General features: G+C 31.1%; 2 protein-coding genes across 2 annotated transcripts in view; one reads left to right on the top strand and one right to left on the bottom strand.

Moving 5' to 3' along the window:
- Positions 1-15,363: 15,363 nt before the first annotated feature.
- Positions 15,364-18,919, top strand: LOC109539967 (coiled-coil domain-containing protein 25). The gene is made up of 4 exons (XM_019908053.2): positions 15,364-15,560; positions 15,619-15,710; positions 17,100-17,358; positions 18,701-18,919. Exons 1-4 carry the CDS (start codon positions 15,488-15,490, stop codon positions 18,898-18,900), a joined length of 624 nt encoding a protein of 207 aa, XP_019763612.1. The 5' UTR covers positions 15,364-15,487; the 3' UTR covers positions 18,901-18,919.
- Positions 18,920-18,957: 38 nt separating this feature from the next.
- LOC109539966 (queuine tRNA-ribosyltransferase catalytic subunit) overlaps positions 18,958-19,424 on the bottom strand; it is a 4,582-nt gene continuing 4,115 nt past the window's right edge. Inside the window, exon 7 of the mRNA XM_048664818.1 lies at positions 18,958-19,419. Within this exon, the coding sequence (XP_048520775.1) occupies positions 19,275-19,419 (145 nt within the window). The 3' untranslated portion in view covers positions 18,958-19,274. The remainder of the gene's footprint in view (positions 19,420-19,424) is intronic.

The following is a 19,424-nucleotide window of genomic DNA, read 5'->3' as shown; positions in this document are numbered from 1 at the left end:
CTTTTAATCGCCTCTCACTGACATTGTATAGAAACCTGAAATCCTCAGCATCAATTTGAAGTTTATATATGGTATGAGCACATTATGCTCATACCTATTAACATTTATAAACTGTTATAAGTTGAGTCAGTTTACATTTGAATAATTTGCTTATAGGATAGAGATAACAGAGCTTGTTGTTGTAGTGTGCAACTAGTACATGTTTAGAGTACTTACCTATCCAGTTCATAAACATACAGATGAAAGGTTTTAACGCATTTGGTGTATTTTTCATGTTTCATGCTGGGATCATTAATGAAAAATTAAATGAATGGAAAATCGATATTGCTTTAACCTTGTAAAAGAAGGCTTCAATTGATTCATATTAACAGTTTTTACAGCATAATACATATAAAACCAGAACCTTCTATGAAATGTTCACAGTCAATTTACAAACAAACAAGTTTTGTTTTATAAAGCCTTGAAAATGGGAATTCTCACTTGGTTTTTCGCGTGAAATACATAGATTGTGATTTAAAGTAATTTTAACATAAACTATTTTCCTGGGTTTCAGTTGTTATACGTTTTAAGTTGTGAGGACCAAAATACAAAACTGACCACAAATATAGTTTGTTTAAAAAAATATAGCATAGTTGAGAGTACATTTTCAAGAGCTGATATTTTCCATAAATAAACTCAAAATGTTGTTTAAAATACTTAGCCCGTACTCTCCAAGTACACCCCAGTATCTTCTCACAAGGAATGACGTTACTTTAAATCACACATAAAGTTTTCCTGACTGCATTTCCAATTTTAGCATAACCTATTTTCCTGGGTTTCAGTTATTTATCTCGATATCACAATTTATTCATTTTCTTAAAACGTTTCGGTGTTTTTCCACCGTCCTCAGTTAGATAGCGGTCTAAAACTTCCTAAAACGACCAATTTTTAAAACATGTTGTCCATTAACCCATGAATTGTTGTGAACATTTTAAAATAGTGGGCTTTTAAAGAACTGTTAGATTATTTATTGGCACAGCCTGTCATACTAAATAATAAAACACTAAAATTATAATACACTAAAACATTTTAAAATTATAATACACTAAAACATTTTGAAATTATTAAGGCAAGGCAAGAAATCAGGAATACAAAGGTTTAAGAAAAGACCATAATTCCACCTTCTAGAATTTAAAACTATTCTCTTACTTATTATACTTAGGTATATTTAAAACTATTACTCGTGTAGCTAGTGCTCCTACGCTAGGTCTGGGACCGATAAATTGGTATACTAGTGCTCCTTTTCAGAAAAAAATTATAATAAACTGTATATATTTAATTATTTTCTTTCACGTATTTTTTCTTTACATTCAGATGATATTTTTTTATTGCATCTCTTACAATATACTGGGTGTTAGTGGTTTATGTTTCTCTCATTTTTCATTTAAATAATGTTTTATATATCGAACTTGGATTGGCTGTATCTGATCTAAAATTCATGACTTACAATAATTCTGGACTCTTCACTTATAATAATTATTTGGATTAATCAGTATTTTTGTGTTGTCAAAATCAAAACTTTGTAACATTTGGTTTGCGTGTTGTGCTAATGCTGTTCATTTTCGTTACTTTTTCTTATGCTATATTTATGTTCGTATATTATTTTCTTTAAATATTATCCTGTTTGAACCATGTATGAGTTATCGGGGGKATATTGCACAAGTGCTTCAAAATTACCGATAATTTTGCATGAAAGCTTGTTGTCTAAAAACTGCATGAGTTTATTTTCATATTGTGACGACAAGATGAGATTGTTTTTACAAAACAACAAGCTTGAATGCAAAATTATCTGTTTATTTTGATGCACGAGTGTAATTTTTATGAATATTTCCTGAGTAAACAAAGAAAATGTGGATTCATTTTATTTCTATTAGATTTTATTACCCTTTAAATTTTATTACTTCTGTTTATTAAATTTAATTTGAATACCTTAGTCAGGAAGACATTTAATGTCTAATTCAACATGAAAAGACACCTGTCAAATATTTTTTGTAAACAATACAATTATCGTTGAGTGATAATTGCACACTGTGCAATTACCGCTGTAATTTTTCGATAATTGCACACGTCAAACGGACAGATTATCACACGAGGGAAATATTCAGTATAACACATACAGTGATAACTTATCACAGTCCAAACAGTCTATTTTGGATGCCACATTAGGTGTGTCTAATTTATCATGTCTCTTTGGTTTAAATTTTGTGTAACATTCATTTGCTTAGTTGCATCTAGGTTTTTATGTTGATGTCATGCGATTTGAAAATGTTTATTATTTTTCTGTTAATGTCAGGAACATACGGTAATAATATGTATTTCACCTTCTTTTCTTTTATTCTTATTGTTCCAATTGGTTGAATTTTATATTTTGTTTCTTCTTCGTTTCATGATCGGTTCGAAAAATGTTTTGGGATAGTTGTTCACTAACAATATCTTTCTGATGTCCTGTACATTTTTTGTTGTACAATCAAAATATGCAAACCAAAAATAGTATATTCTGAATGCAAAGGAAAAATAGGTGAAGGAAAAGAATTAAATATAAACAGTTTATTCGTTTCTTTTTCTGAAATGGACAGGCATTAGTATACCAATTTATCAGTCCCAAACCTAACGTAGCAACAACTACCTACACGAGTAAGTAAGAGAATAATTTAAAACTCTAGAAGGTGAATTCTGGTCTTTTCCCAAAGTTTATATTCTTGATTATTTGCCTTCAGTCTTAATAATTTTACAGTGTTTTAGTGTATTATAATTTTAAAGTGTTTTAGTGTTTAGGATGACTGGCTGTGCCAATAAATAATATTACCGTTTTTAAAGAACACACAATTTATAAATGTTATAATAAGTCATGTTTTAATGAACAAAATGTTTTAACAATTAGTTGTTTTCGACTAACTGGAGGACGGTGGAAAAACATCGAAATGTTTTTTAAAGGATGAATAATTTGTGGTATCGAAATGAATGACTGAAAACCAGGAAAATAGTTTATGTTAAAATTGGAAATACAGGCAGAAAACCTTACATGATAAACTTCATTCCTTTTGAGAAGAAACTGAGGTTTATTACTTGGAGAGTGCGGGCTAAGTATTTTAAACAACGTTTATGTCTATTTCTGGAAAATATCAGCTCTTGAAAATGCTCTCAACTCTGCTATAATTTCTTTATATAACATTTATATGAATAACAATTGTCTTCAGTTTATCTGCATTGTGGAAATTCTAAATAGGTACATCATTCTACATGTGTAACGAAAGGAATGCGACGTTTTGTCACAAGCAAATTGATTATTCTGATAATGTGAAAGTTGACCAAGAATAGCTGATTTTTTAAGTCAGCATTCAAAAGCAACGATTAGGCCCGTATGGGGTTTGATAGAAACAAGCACACACAAAACTCTTTAAATATTTCCCGCAAATTTTCTTAGACCTGGAACTGTCAAGGAATAGTTTGAAGAAAGGCTGTATCTTCACGGTTCTATCAACTTTTCTTCAAAAGCATGCTATAATATGATATTAATATTAATATTCTGCTAAACATTAAAAATTGATGTTTTGCAGTGAGACGAAATGAAATTGAGTTTTCGGTGATTGTGTACAATCTCTTTTATTGATGGTATGCATTTCCAGCATGACACTCAATTGAAAAACAAAGGTTTAAAAGATTTAACTTTTTTCAAGTCAAGGATTAGTTTCAATTTGATCATTTAGTGAGTTTTTCTGTATCTAATCTAATGAGAGTAAATACGTGTTTTTGATATATGAGAAAATCCATAGTTTATTAAAAACAAGCCAAACGAGCTACATCAGGGTAATTTAACTACAACTACGTCTCATCATGCCTTCTCATCACAGGGATGTTTACAAATTAAACAATGTTTTTCAAAAGGATAATTTTGGGTCAAATTGAATCACTATTTAGATATTGCTTCTTCATCTTGGTATGCAAATGTTGCCACAAGTTTTTTCTTATTCTGTTATTTGGTTTTTCTAATTTGTTTGAAAGGTAAAGAGAAAAAGCCTACTCGACATCACGAGTATTAAAGCCCGGATTTACAAAACTTTTCCTTATGGGTTTTGTGACACAGTCACAAAAGAACAATAGCATTATACTTATACTACCTGTAAATAAATGAAATTAGAAATGTAAATATGAAGGACGTTGGTGGGTAGTGAATTAATATTAATAGTAGTCTGAATTAATTATGGAAATAATATAATTATTTTAGCATTGGAAATATTACTAATATTTAGGATTTAAAAATCGGATCGAAAATTTTTAAAACTTAATCGAATAAAACATAAATATGGCACTGTAACAGAATGAAGCTGAAGTCCTAAAATCAAGAAAGTTACACATGCAGATGTACGGTATATTGAATTAATCAATTGCATTTCCGTGATTCAAAATTTTTTGTTAATAAGTATTTTACTTTGCGTCTTTGTCATTATGGGGTTTTAAATTAAATTATCGCTTATTCCATATATCTTTTATATCAGTAAAATCAGACTGCTCTATTTTTTTCTCGCATTATTAATGAGAATTGCTATTTTATAAAAGCATGTCTGCCATAACACATACCTCTTCGATATCTATAAAAGCTATTTATCGCTTCACCCTTTTAGCGAAAGTGAATTTATTTTTCGCTCTGTGTATGTTAGTCGAAATTCGATTCAAATTTGAATTACTGAATTCATTTTTTCCATTCATTTTAGTCTGAATATAGACCATGTTAGAACTGATTAAACTGAATAAACATGTTCTCGAAACACCATCAACCTTAACGATCCATAAAATTTGTTGTAAATTTATTTTAAAACTTATTAATTTAACATAAGTGAATCCTGAACTCTGGCGCGAGTCTACATTTGATTTAGATCAGAATATGCTTGAATAATTACTGCTTCTTATTGTTGGAAAATGTTACCACTAAAAGAATAGTATTTTCCATATGTTTCTTGGTAGCTTATTTCTCACTTTTGCCTCAATTTATTAGAATCTATGCTATTTCAAGGGATCATTCTGTAATTTGTTAGGTTCGAAGGTTCGAAGGTTCATTTGTCGCCAGTAATAAGATGAATCGCGAAATGCTTCGAATTTGAATTGACTACCGTAAGTTTTATTTAAAATTAAAAACTCGTTTTTAATAAATATACGGGTTCGGTTCGGAAATGTTTCGACCACTTTTACTCGTTAGTCTTCTGCATAGTTGAGTCATTAACCTATTTGGATAGGCACTTGATATTTGTAAGTATCTCGCACAATAATTGGCTGCTGTACAATCACTGGTTCAAGCCATCTAATTTTGCTCTTGTAATATTAAGAAATTTGCAGTTTTTAGTCCTTTGTTATTCGATATTTGTGCGGTTTATGATTGGCTTAAAAGCCTCCATCGAATTTACCCCTTGTAAATTTTTCAGGAGTTGAGAAGTTTCTTCATTTATTCGTGTAGTTTTCAGATGTATCCTTCAATATACCTATATCTACTATTCCAGAAAGCTCTCTACATTTCTTAATTTTTTTTATGAAAAACAGCAAATGCCATTACGCATGTGCGCTTTATTTGAGCATTTGAGATTTTTTATGACCTTTTTCATTTAAGTTAAAATATATAACAATGTTAATACTTTAAATGGGTTAAATTGCTATCTACTGATTGTTAATTTCATGCTGCAGGCAGCACTCGGAAGTAATCATTAAAATCATTTCAAGTTTTGCTCCAATTTTGCGTGAGCTCGACCCTTTCAAAGAACATTCACACTGTATCAAGCAGCACTTAAAAGAGCCTAGGTTGCAATCGTTGGCTTGCAAACCGTTTAGTTACCATTTTTATTAATTTTGTCAATTATCACCATCAACCCACTTTTCTGTAAAGGTATTTTGACACAGTCATGCAAGAATAATAGTTGAGCTCAAACGTTGTCGTACTTTGTCTTACATTTTCATACTAAAAAAATCACAATTTTGACCATCACACGTGCGGTTAGGGCACAGCATCAGAATTCCCGAACACTCTGTATATTGGGTAGTGTATAAATGTTTTGTTTTATAGCAGCTTATTGGAAATTTCATCGGCAACATTAGTTTAAATTGAAAATCTGCAAAATAGAATTATTGTACCCGCCAATAGCTGCGCAACAAAACGGGTGACCCTTTTCTGGTGTTAAGTCCATCCTAACACCCTCAGTGTTGAAACTTGGTCCAAAAAATTCTAGAGGTTTCTGTTTTATTCATTAAATATTTTGTAGACTTTTGAAAGTCCATGGGACTGAAGGAAAGGAAAATAAAAAATAAAACCAGTCTCAATTCTTTTATATTCGTATATATATTATTTCGAAAATATTTCGTATACGAAACAAACACAGTCAGATTAAAAAATGTACTTGATAATTAATGACTTCCATTCCAAGACAAGGTTAGAATGATTTAAATTAGTTTACTTTTCTTATTTTATCAGTTAAAGTGAATGCCTCGATGCTTCTTACTACACTCAAGGTTCATTTGACACTGCAAATCGCTTGAAGATGTTGCAACTTTTTCGCTAATTGATTTAGTGAATGAATAGGTCAAAAGCCATCGATCTTCAATAACAGTATTTATTTATAGGTGCTAATGTTCAATTTCAAATATCACTTTAATTTCATTGTGCAATTTACGTGTATTTAATTCGCATCTACTTATATTCAGGCATTCATCACAGTTAAAATAACAAGAGCAAACAGCAATTGAAATTTTGCGTGGAACGTAACAATTGGAAACGCCTAATCCCGGTGGACTCAATGAGCAGTTGGTAAAAACAAAAATGAATTCGTCATATCCAATTGAGTCCTACTGAGTTATTATTTTCTAATTATAATTCGGAGTTTTAGGCTTCACGCAAATTAGTTCAGCGTACATAGAATTATATGCATCGCACTTCGGTTGATGTTTCTTACAGATGTAATTTAAGTAAGCCATATAATTATTTACAAACATATTTGCTCTAATCGGCTATGATTGTTAATTATTAAGCAAATATTATAGTGCCCATAAAATTTACTGATGAATAATATATGAATAATTATTTATTCAATAACAAAAATTAGCTATTTATCGCAATATATTTTCTTATTGATCTAATTGCATATTCCCTCTCGCCTAGCATGAAACTAGATCCTTTTTGATTTTGGCTTAGGCGTTACTTTTCTGGTAGGTCCTAGTGCGACTTCCTTATAAAGTACTTCGTTATAAGCACCCAAGTCTAAGTAATTGAGATCAGGGCTACAAGTTAATCAAGGAAATTTATACCATCCACAGGCGAAGATAAGTATTCGCCAAAATGTTATGTAGATAATGTGTCGCTTTAATTGAAAAGAAGAACGAGGCCTAAGTAGCAGGTCGTGGTAAAGTGACCCAATCACAAAACAATAGTTTATTAAAGAAAGACGTGTTTTATTATTTCTTTATTTAAAGTGATTTAAACGTCCAATCTAGCGGCCAAATGAGTTGGTATCAGTTCGGAGAGTAACGTTCTACAAGTAACCTAATATAGATGTTCTTTTTCTTCATAAAACATTTTTAGTACTGTGAGAGTAAAGTGGAGATTGTAGTACTGTCTACATTTGTTTGCCTAAATGTTATGAAAATAGTGAAGTTTTCCGCTATTAATTTGCAAAAATCAAACACTACTCTCTAGTAGAAACGAGCTAAAGCGTGATTTTAAAATCACTATTATAACTGTGAATGTGATTCTTTTTAAACTGTGAATTTAACCTGCAAATGTGATTTTACTTGTGGTTGCCGTTTCCGTGCTATGGCAGCGTGATAAGATGATGGGCAATTGTGTGTCACTTGCAGAAACAATTTTAAAACATTCGTAGTTCATATTTTCTAAATAAAACAATCTAAATATACAACAAATAATATTTTATACTTAAAAAAAATTCAAATTATTTTCAGGAGACTAAAAAATAACGGCTTCTGCAACTAGTAACTCTAAAAGTTCAAAAAACATTCTGGGTAAAAATTGAAATAGGTACAAAAAACTATTGTTTTACACAGAACGAATAACGTATGTAGCTCATAATTCTTTGTGAACAAGCTATATTTGATTTTAGTTTGTGATCTGAAAAAAAACTTTATTTGAGTGAAAATAGGTACAAAAATATTACTTAGCTACTTTTCGTGAAAATTTTTAGAATTTATTGATATTGTGGGATGTTGCATTCCATGGGCCGCTTCAAATTCGACGTACTTGTTTTGTAAGATAATGTTGATCGGCGTAAATTGCATTTTGCAAAATTATTACCTATTGCAGAAGAGAAATTCTACAAAAAAATAATTTTAGGTCCTTAGCACAATACATAATAAACAACTTGAATTCGAAGAAATGAACAAAACAGAAACACTAAGCGGAACACTACACAGTGTGTTGCTCATCTCTACTCACTAGGTCTCACTTCTGTATTTAAGCCATCGCTAGTATCTTCTGGGAAGAAACTAGAAATGTTACGGATTATTTGGGTTATATAATAAAATAATTCAATAAAAAGAGAATAGAACGACTATGACGACCAACACCTTAAAGACACAAAAGCTTGAAAGTAACGAAAATAATATATTATTTGCTGACACTGACAAAATTAACGATTTTAGTCGATCCGCAATATCAACATGCAATTGTTGGATTGTATTGTTTTGCGAATATGTAGAGAAATATTCACAAATAAATCTATATGAATATATTTAACATGGACATGGTGATTAAACTTATAGACATCATGATGGCTCTACTAAATGCCTTCCAGACGCATTTCCTTACGCATTTTTGTTTGGCAGATGATTACTATTTACTAATTCAAATTAATCACACCCAAAAATTTTACAAAACATAGGTGGGTACCTAAAGCAAAAGTGTCAAATAAAAGTGATTGGGATACTAAAAATTTTACATATCTATACGTTCTTCTTTATGCATTTTGATTGCTAATTCATTTGAAAAATTGACTAAAAGTAAATCTGCGGAAAAGTAAAAATTCAAGTATCAATAAACTTTCCGTCTAAGTCTAAGAAATATTGTCACGACTTGTAATATTACCAGGTACTTTCACTAGACAAACGCTTACCTACTTATTATTTATTAAGCGTTACTCACCATCTCACTTAAAATTCAATACTCGTTCATTTTTCTTCGTTCTATTTGGACTCTAATATATTCATTTTTACTTTGCGACTGATGTTCCGGTTTACGTAAGTCTCCAAGATCAGTTCCTAAAGTGCAACAGCAACAAATTACTACAGTGTACAGAAGTATCAGTTTGTAGTGGAACACATTCGACCGCATCTTTACCAACAAATATTACAGACCAAGTATTGGTTTAAACCGTTCCAAGTTCTTCTACACTTTACTCCTACTTTTTATTACTAGTTGCTTAACCATGGTTAATTAAATTGCAATGGCAGTTTTGACCAAATGTTAACAGACGGAATGATCTTAGGAATAAAAAGATATTAGGAGAAGGATATACAGGACTAACAAAACAAACAACATTGTACTCTTTTCAAAGTTTTATTATTAGAAATTTTGGCATGGCGTGTTTGTTGCTTTATAATTAACGTCGTCAAGCAATTATTTAATTTTAACTTTGAGATAAAGAGAAGAGGTAGTACGAACGTTTCAGAAGAGTGTTTTCTGAAAATCATTTACTGCAATTAAATTTACTACATTTACTGCCTTCAAAAAATTATTTCTGGAAAACCAAAATATAGATTTAAAAAATTATAATTTAGTAATACATATTTACTTGTGCTATGTTTGAAAAAAATTACCAAAGGCAATGTCTTCTACTAGCTCTACAAAACTGAAAATTTAAAAGACCCATTATTGATTTGAATCAATTTTATTAATTAATTTAACGTGAACTTGTGTGAATATGTTCAATTATCGTTGTTAAGCAATAGGAAAAGGTAATAAAATGGATGGTGAAAAATTGGAAGGTAAACAAATTTAACTAAATAACTGTAGGTATAGATACATTTTGAAATTGACTTTCTCCAAACTTCCTATTATACTGTTTAAACAATGACGCGGTCACGCCCATTTCTTTAGTTTGCTGGTATTGAAATTTTCACTAAATCCTTCAAAATATAGGAAAAATTTACACGTGATTTTCAAATAAATACATTCTACAAATCTGTTACGTACTTTTTCCTTGCTCTAAAAATGTAAGTGTYTAGGGTTTGCTTGATTTGCCAACCAAAAGAGACAAATWAAAAAAAAATTWGATTTAATTTGAAGCTATTCTACAACATTTTGCAATAATTTGCAGATAGGGCAAGCACAGATATACGATGTGCAGCTTAATTAGTTACTAATAACTGACTTATTTAAGTTTATTTTTAACGGATCCAAAAAACGCAAAGGTGGCAAAGGCAAAGAAACATTAAAAACAATATTCATGGCTTCAAATATTTGAAACCATACCATATTTCTCGGAGCCAAGAAACATTCATATTATTTTGCATGTTTTTTTTTTTGGCTTCCGGAAATATTATTACATTTAAATATGCCGCAGTGTGAAATAAAATCTTGTTCGTAAACCTAATATTTCAAAATTGGGTCAAGTGATTTGGATGAAATTTGGCCTCGAGTATACTTGACTTAATGTGGAATAAGGGAAAAATATAAGTAAGTACTAAACATAATTTCCACGGCCGGGCATTTCATGAGGAAATAGGGTATTTTACACGTTTTGCTATAAAATCGATCATAGCTTTATAGCGAGTGATTTTTTTTTGCGCAAATCACGTTGGTTATGTATTTTAATCTGCTGAATTCAAATGTAAGCCATTTTCCGGAAAAATGGCTTAATCTGAAAAAAGTTTTTTGGTGGTTAAACGACAATTATTTTACTTTGCGGTTAAACTCATCACTATTCATACATATTTTTTATTCTCAATCAAGTATCTATTTATAATTAAAACTAATAAGTATCAAATTGTTTTCTCATACAATTGCGGAAACCCACAGATAATTATGGATTTTCGCCGTTTCCTATTTAGAAAAAAATCACTCTGAAATATAACTTTAGAAAATCTTATCGTAGATAAACAATTTCTTGTAAAAACTTGTTATGATATTACTGGGTTTCAGTGAAAGTGTGAAGTAAAAATTTTGAAACATCGTTTATTTCATTACGTTTCGACGAGACGTTCATAAAAGAAGAATCCAAGAAATGTTACAAATAAAAAAACATGTGAAAGCCGTAAATTTCAGATCAGATACCGACAACCTTAGCAACATTTACCAAGCCATAAGTATGAAACACCCGGTACACTAGTGAAAAATTAAACCACTCTCGCAAATGTAGAAAATAATTCAGACAAACTTAAGGTTTTCAAGAAAGCAAAGACCTAAAAGGTTGATTTTTACCAAGCATGAGGTAAGTTTTTCCGATGTTTTGTTCTCCTAAAAGAAAGAATATTTTTCCCTCAAAAACTGATGAATGTTTTAACACTTTGTAAATTAGAATTTTTATACAACATGTTTAATTGTGGATTGGTGTTTGTAGTTTGCATACATTTTAAATCTGATGATGGCGCTGTTGTCTCGCAGAAACGTAATAAAATAAACGATGTTTCAAAATTTTTTCTTCACACTTTGACTGAGACCCAGTAATATCATAACAAGTTTTTACAAGAAATTGTTTATTTACGATAAGATTTTCTAAAGTTATATTTCAGAGTTAATTTTTTCTAAATAGGAAACGGCGAAAATCTATAATTATCTGTGGGTTTCCGCAATTGTATGAGAAAACAATTTGATACTTATCAGTTTTAATTATAAATAGATACTTGATTGGGAATAAAAAATATGTATGAATAGTGACGAGTTTAACCGCAAAGTAAAATAATTGTCGTTTAACCACCAAAAAACGTTTTTCAGATTAAGCCATTTTTCCGGAAAATTGCTTACATTTGAATTGATATTGATAAGAATATCATAACTATTAAATAATTAATTATAAACGCTGATATATGCTATGTTACTGGCCAACAAAATACCAGAAAATCCCTGATTTTAACAGTTTTTTTGTTCAGAAAAAGAAAGTCACTCTAAAATTAAAATTATGCAATTCATATCTCAAGATGGGAGTTTTCACAACTCTACAATCCGCGATTTTTAGATTATAAAATCACAGACCACATAAAAAACCAAAGCTTCAAAATTCTAAATCCATTAAGCTTATAAAATAACTTTCAAGTTCATATACTTAAAAACTGCAGATTTAAAAACTAGAAGCTCTCACACCCCAAGGCCACAACCATCGAGTCGAGCAATTATAATAATTTTGTTTACAAAATAATAATTTTCAACGTTCTTAATCTCAATATGACAACAAAAAATTATAAAATTTTACGTATCCTTATAGATTAAAATACATAACCAACATAGTTTTCGCAAAAAAATTCACTTGCTATAAAGCTATGATTGACCTTATAGCAAAAAATGTAAAATACCCTATTTTCTCATGAGCTTGCCGGCTGTGGAAATGATTTTTAGGTCTTACTTATATTTTTCCCTTATTCCACATCAAGTATACTCGCGCCAAGTTAACCCAACCTTGTGATATTAGATTTAAAAACAATAATTTTTTCTCACATTGAATTAACACGTGAATATATTATTTATAGTACAGCATCATTTGCGACTTTTTTATCTGAAGAATACACTTAAATCACTGAGTTAACATCAAATTTTTGCACATTCTATATCTGATCAACTGCTACAGTTATAATTTGCAAAGTGTTGTAGAATAGCTTGTAATTTTTAAGCAGCTACGAATACATTTTTCTATACAGCCCCATCTGCATCTTTTTGATAAAAAAATCACTATTGCCATTTGACCGTAAACTCCCTACAGTGTAAAGAAAATATGGATGACACCAGTGCAGACATTCTTTGTATAAACCATACATCACGCGCGCATTTTCGTTTCGTCATTACATACATATTGGCGATACTTTTTCAGAATAGAAAGCGCTACGTCTGGCAAGCAATTAAAATTAGATGAAAATTTCTTTTTCGCCATTGTCACAGTCATTAATGAAAATGAAATTCACCTCGCCTTCGCCTTGACCATTATAATCGAATTCTTAGGAGGTTTCGCTTTTCGCATACCGATATGTCGATTGACATTGTGTTAAGAAGAAATCCATTTTCATTCCACTTTTTTAAAGGATGTGTGCTTAAATTATTAGCCACTCAAGAAGATGTTTGTCATCTCACATACTCACTAATTTTACACAAAGAAAACCATGAATGGACTCGAACTAATAAATCTTCACGCAGCAATATACTTAGTTTCCCGGGTCCCAAGTTGATACTTTCTTTAACCCTATAGAGTGTTTTGAAATCCTTTTCATAGGGTATTTTGCCTCAAAATTTTTCTCCTTTACAAAAGACAGTATTCCTTCACTTTTTTAATTGCAGATTGATAAAGAGTGCTTTCATTTCATAATAACGAACAAATTATTTATCAAAAGGTAATCAATAGCTGGCACATAGAGAGTATCCTACGAGTTCTAGGGTCAGACTGTAAGAGAAAAATTCCATTAAATAAAGAAATTAATTTAGGAAAAGGCAAAAAAGTGTATTAATAAATTGCGTAGGGCCTTGGAGCCTTCTCAATATTTTTATATTGAACATAAACCCTTTATGTAGGAGCTGGTTCTTCATTTCTACTGTAGACTGTTAATTATCAGTATTACTTAATGAAATGATTAAGGATTAAGAAATTTAGCTGGAATGGGAGCAACCGGCAAAACCGTCCCTGATCGTTGCAGTCAAACTGTGACTTTGTTATTATTATTATCTTTTTATTTTTATTTTTAACTACCGTCAACTTTTTTACTTACTTGACTTTATCGTTGACTTCAAACGAAGGTAGGACGGTGTTGCCTATTGTTTAGGCTGATAACAAACGCATCACTTCTGCACATTTAAAAATAGGACGTGAATCTTAACAAATTGTTTAACAGGACTAAATGAATACAAATCTGTAAAATTAGCTGTGGGTCTTCGTTTTTTTACAAATTATCGAGTTTTTAGCTTTGACTTAAACTTCATTGTTTAGAAAAACAATAAATAATTTTGGCGAGATGAGATTTAATTTAGGTGATTTATAAGGGAATTTTAGTTTCTTCGGTCAACTTCAAATTTTAACATGGGCACAGCATAAATATTATGCATTATGATGAGATATTAAGCATGTGGGCAACTGAATTTTCTTGATTTAATTTAATTAATGCTCTTTTTTTATTTTTTTAAACATACATTTCTTTAGTTTTACATTTTTTTATTGATAGTTTCTCATTTTTTTACATGGAATTGCGTACCTTTTATTGAATATTCGAACTGTACGCACAATTTTAGATCTATGCGATATAAACCTTCTGCATTGATCTTCAATTTTTCTTGAGTTAACCAATATTGGTCGAACTTTGGCCACCCCGTTTTTACTTCAAATCTGCAATTTAGAGCAAAATATTAAATACATTAATTTAAGATAATCTCAATTGATACAGGGTGTCTCAAATTCAAGTGGCCGACCAAACTTACATTCTTTAAGTGGCGCACTTTTCATTCCGTATTCGAATTATACGAAAAATTCTAGGCCTATTCGATATGAATCTTATATATTCATCTTCAACTGTTTTTGAGTTCCTAACCAATATTGATTGAACTTCGCCCGCCCCGTTTTTACATCTAATTTTAATTTTTTTATTTTAGTGAAAAATATTCAATACGAAAGTTTCGCTTGATCATTTATCACCATAATGTTTTTCGTGATAAGTGATCAACGAAGTGAAAGGTATGAGTTGTAAATCGATCATTGAACCATAACTTTTTACAGTTACCCTAACCTATTTCATTTTCAATTGATCTTTCATATGTAAGAAGCAACCGGTATTAACGTAATGTTAATGAGTCAGATCATCTTGAAAAACATTGTTGCATAATTTTTGGTCCGTTTTTTTACCAATATTTCAGTTTTTTATAAGAATTAATTTTCTTTAATTTTTTCCCGTACTCCCTAAACAGCCCCCAATACAACACGCCCAGAGGAATGACCTTATTTGTATAAAGTTCAAAAATTTTCATATTGGGAATCACTCATTACGAAAAAACGTAATAACGTTTATAACAACTTGTCGTTATTTTTAAACCTTGTAATATGTATCCGACAGCGTGTCTATATTTTATCAACACTCTGTATATTGCCACATTGAGCAGGAAGGCTTTCGTTTCTTGTTATTTCGGTATACTATTCTTCTGAAATTGTCCGCAAAGTCTAGAGAAGAAAGGCAGAGAAGACGATTACATGTCTTGTCACTTAAGAATTATAGGTTATAATTTTGGATCTAGATTCAAAAACTTTTTGGTTTTTGTTATTTGAATTAAGCCCTCAAAATGGTGTATTACTTCGAAAGTAGTATAGTTTCCCCACCAGCACTTCTGTATATGGGCATTGATAAGCACGAAAGTTGGTATTTTAAATGTGCATAAGTAAATAAAATTACAATGAAAGTGATCTGTTTTAGATGAAGACTTAATAAAATGGGGTTGGCCAGAAGATGTCTGGTTTCATGTAGACGAACTATCGTCTGCCCATGTTTATTTACGACTCAGATCGGTAGGTTAGTTTATTCTTAAGTTGTTTCCTAAGTATTCAGGATTCAAAGTTTTTCAGAAAACACAAGCCATCCTCACTATTTTTTAATTGCAATTGTTTCCAAAGCATGTCTTTTTATACCCCTTAGCCATCAATACTCTCTGTAAATTTTCAAATGGCACCCCATTCCATGTGTGCTACATGGTTAGGCACAAAGATTGTATGATAAAGAATACATTCCACTATTCAGTTGTATTCGTCTCAAATTGAGATATAAAACTGCATTTATTTTAGTTTCTTCTTCCGTTGACTTCTATACATTTGCAGCAACTTGTGTTAATTATCGACGTTTAATATTACTCTCTGCTTAAGATCTTCAATATTGTTCGGCTGTGCTGAATTTTGGACACACTTTAGACTTCAAATACCCTCATAAAAATTATCAAACAAAAATACGTCGGATGATCAGCCGAGAATTCGTTGGGACCACTTCTTTCAATGCGTCCGACAGGAAAAAAATATTGAGCGGAAATCCCATAGTGAAGTTCATCTTGCCGGCTAACTAGTTCATTTTGAAACATTTTTTCGTCATTCATTTTCATCATTTTTCAATCTACAGTTATGTCTGTCGACTTCTGGGTTCAAAGGAAAAACGTGCATCACCACTACAACCACTATTGAACAATACTTTCACGTTACTTAATATATTATTTGTCCATTTCGTAAATCTGTGGTCTTCGTTTACTTCCTCAACAAGTTTGATCTTGCAAGGGTAAATTTTGAGCTCTTTAAATTCTCCATATAATTTGTGTCTCCATGTAAGACCTCCTGATGCATTGTGCATGCAATTGTAGCGTGTCCCAAAACAGCCACTTCAAAATGTTCATTTATAATAAATCTTTTTGGTTGATTTTTTTTTGTTTATCACGGATGCAGTTTTCATTAATTTTTGCAGCATTTTTGAAGATATATGAATTAATTAAGCTGCAGCTCCAGCGCATTATTTATTTTAGAAATAAACTTAAGCTTACACTCGATTTATTCCGCAGTCGTGTAAACTAAATTGCACTTTTAATTCGTCTAGTCGGTCGAGTTTCCAGAGCGAAAACTTCGATTGACTATCGTTTCCTGAAGTCTGATCTGGAAACTGGACCACCCTGTGTCGGTACTAATAAAAAAAGAAAAACATCAGATATCATCAAAATATAAACAAAAATTGTTTTTTTTAAATTTATATCTGACTTACTGCGGGTGCACAAAATTAACTATACAATGTCTTTTAAATGGATTGCAGATGGTGCAATTTGCATTGAAAAATGTTCCAATGTTTGGCCTTCAATCTGGATGACCCCATATATCCAATAAATATGTTTTTCTGTAACTTGATAGAAAATTGTGTTTTTGCTTTAGGGTCAAACTATAGATGACATTCCTTCGGCCGTTATTGAAGATGCCGCACAATTAGTAAAAGCCAATAGTATAATGGGTAACAAAATGAATGACGTTGGCGTAGTTTATACCATGTGGTCTAATTTAAAAAAGACAGCGGGCATGGAAGTTGGTCAAGTAGGATTCCACAAAGAAAGTGAAGTGCGAAAAATAAAAGTGGCTAAAAGGATAAATGAAATTATAAACAGGCTGAATAAGACTAAAAAGGAAAATCAACCAGGTTTGTCTTGTTGGTAACAACTCTAACTAACAACAGCAAATAAGGCAGTAACCTAATAATACAGGACAAGATTGCGAATATTTGCTTTGACTGAATTTCGCAAACTTTTTTTAACAAAATTTTTAATAAATTAGGATGTAAGCCTAAATTCGGTACTATTAATATTTACATGCTTATCCAATGCCGATTTACTGAAAACTATTAATTAAACTGCTCAGCAAAATGAACGTTACACAGCCCAGTTTTTACTAACGTTAGAAGTAGATAAATTCCGATTGCCTCAAACGATTTGGTTTCTCTTTGAATCGTTATTTAGCCCCATTTGTTTGTAATTGTTTTCTGAAAAATTGAGCATCTCAGACAAATTTTTTACACAGTGGCAAATGAAAAAATTCAAAATTTAGGAATGTTCGCATGCTCGTAGTTGGACGACAAACGGTTTTTTGCATCTCAACACCAAAAATTCAAATATACACCAAATAGTTCGAAATTTTTAGTCCATCTCTTCGATTTACAGGGTGGTCTTAAAAACACAACTTTTTGGTCTTGCAGCGATAACTTTTCTGGTCTTGGTCCGATTTTTATGATCTAGAACTCTTGTTCAAGCTTAAACTTCAAAGACAATTTAAGACCGAAATTCGAATAACAGGGTTGCATACAAAATTAACCATATCAAAATTGCCCCCCAAATCCGTGATTCTGGCGTGGATTTTCAACGAAAGTTCACTTTCAAATGTTTCATTCATGGAACCCGGTAGATTGTGTTTCGCAAGTCCGCTGTGAAGTTTTAACTTAACATGAGCCCTAAAGTTCAAAATTGGTTCAAGTGCAAAACAATGTTTCCCTACAAGATCAAAAAGTTGATTTTTTGCAGACCACTCTGTAAATAAACGAGGTGGTCGGAAAATTCAAAAACTTTTTCCGAGATACGAGAAATGCAGAAAAACTTCTTTTGTTCAATTGAGAGCATGTGGAACTTTCACCAATTTCGCAATCTTTCATCTGCCACCCTGTAGAAACTTTATCTGAACCACTGATTTTTTGCAAAAAACGCGTATTCACCGAAAAGGAATTGCGCTAAATAACGCTTGAAATCGAAATCAAATCGCTCTCAGCTATCGCAATTAATCCAGTTCCAAAACCAGTCGAAATTTGTCCGTGTAACGTCTGTTTTGTTGAGCAGTGTGTTTAGTATTAAAGCCAGAATAGAAGATTATTTGTGCAACAAAAAAAATGTTTTCCCTTTGATTAATTTTCAAAATGTCCCATTTAACAGTTTCAGCAATGTTTGATTCTAATCTTAATCTTATTTTATCAGTTATAATCTACCTTTTATGTTCAGATTTTCGAGCTGAGCGGGAAAAAAGAGACACATTAGACCGCGAGGATAAGAAGAAACTGATGAGAGAACAGAAAAAGAAAGATGAGGAAGAGGAGAAAAAACGAAAAGAAGAAGCTGAATTGCGAAGTTACAATTCTTTGATGAGCTCGGATAACATGAGTAAATATGATGACGGAAATGATTCTGATGATTTTATGTAATATATTACATTAAATTACACTCTGGTTTTTTATTATAATATAAACAAATTTTTTGCATACTTTTAATGTTATATTACTCCAAAAACATTCACATCAATACAATAAATAGTATGAATTTACCAGCAAATATAACCCAAATAATAAATAAAAGTTCGCATAAAGGTAACTGGATACAATTACAATGGAGATAAGGTCCATTCTGAGACTAGTAATTGTTAATTCGAGGTAAAACTATATAACTGTAAAAGCTACAAAAAAGGTACAAATTAAATATTTGGTAGAAAATACTGTTGCTGGTTGATACTTATCTATGGAATGATACAGAGACTAGGCTAGCTAGTGATATGCGTATACGCAATAAAACCAAGCCATTGTTATAATAAGGGAATATTTACAGCAGTTAAGGAATCTTTTATCCAGGTGGGGTAGTCTCTATCAGGATGGATTGCCAGCATAAATTGTTGGACAAATTCGACAAACGTCCCATTCAGAATACTATCCCGGATTGTTTTCATCAATCTGCA

Source organism: Dendroctonus ponderosae, unplaced genomic scaffold (assembly GCF_020466585.1).
Source record: "Dendroctonus ponderosae isolate FM_Combo_2020 unplaced genomic scaffold, Dpon_F_20191213v2 Dpon_F_20191213_3, whole genome shotgun sequence".
Lineage (NCBI taxonomy): Eukaryota > Metazoa > Arthropoda > Insecta > Coleoptera > Curculionidae > Dendroctonus > Dendroctonus ponderosae.
The sequence above is the reverse complement of the archived record's forward strand: the minus strand, read 5'-3'. Positions and strand labels throughout refer to the sequence as shown.

Excerpts from the sequence above, each read along its gene's own strand:
- LOC109539967 (XM_019908053.2), top strand. The coding sequence starts at position 15,488 with ATGGTGTATTACTTCGAAAGTAGTATAGTTTCCCCACCAGCACTTCTG. Across the intron at positions 15,711-17,099 it reads TTTATTTACGACTCAGATCG|GGTCAAACTATAGATGACAT; the intron begins GTAGGTTAGTTT and ends TTTTTGCTTTAG. Across the intron at positions 17,359-18,700 it reads TAAAAAGGAAAATCAACCAG|ATTTTCGAGCTGAGCGGGAA; the intron begins GTTTGTCTTGTT and ends TTTTATGTTCAG.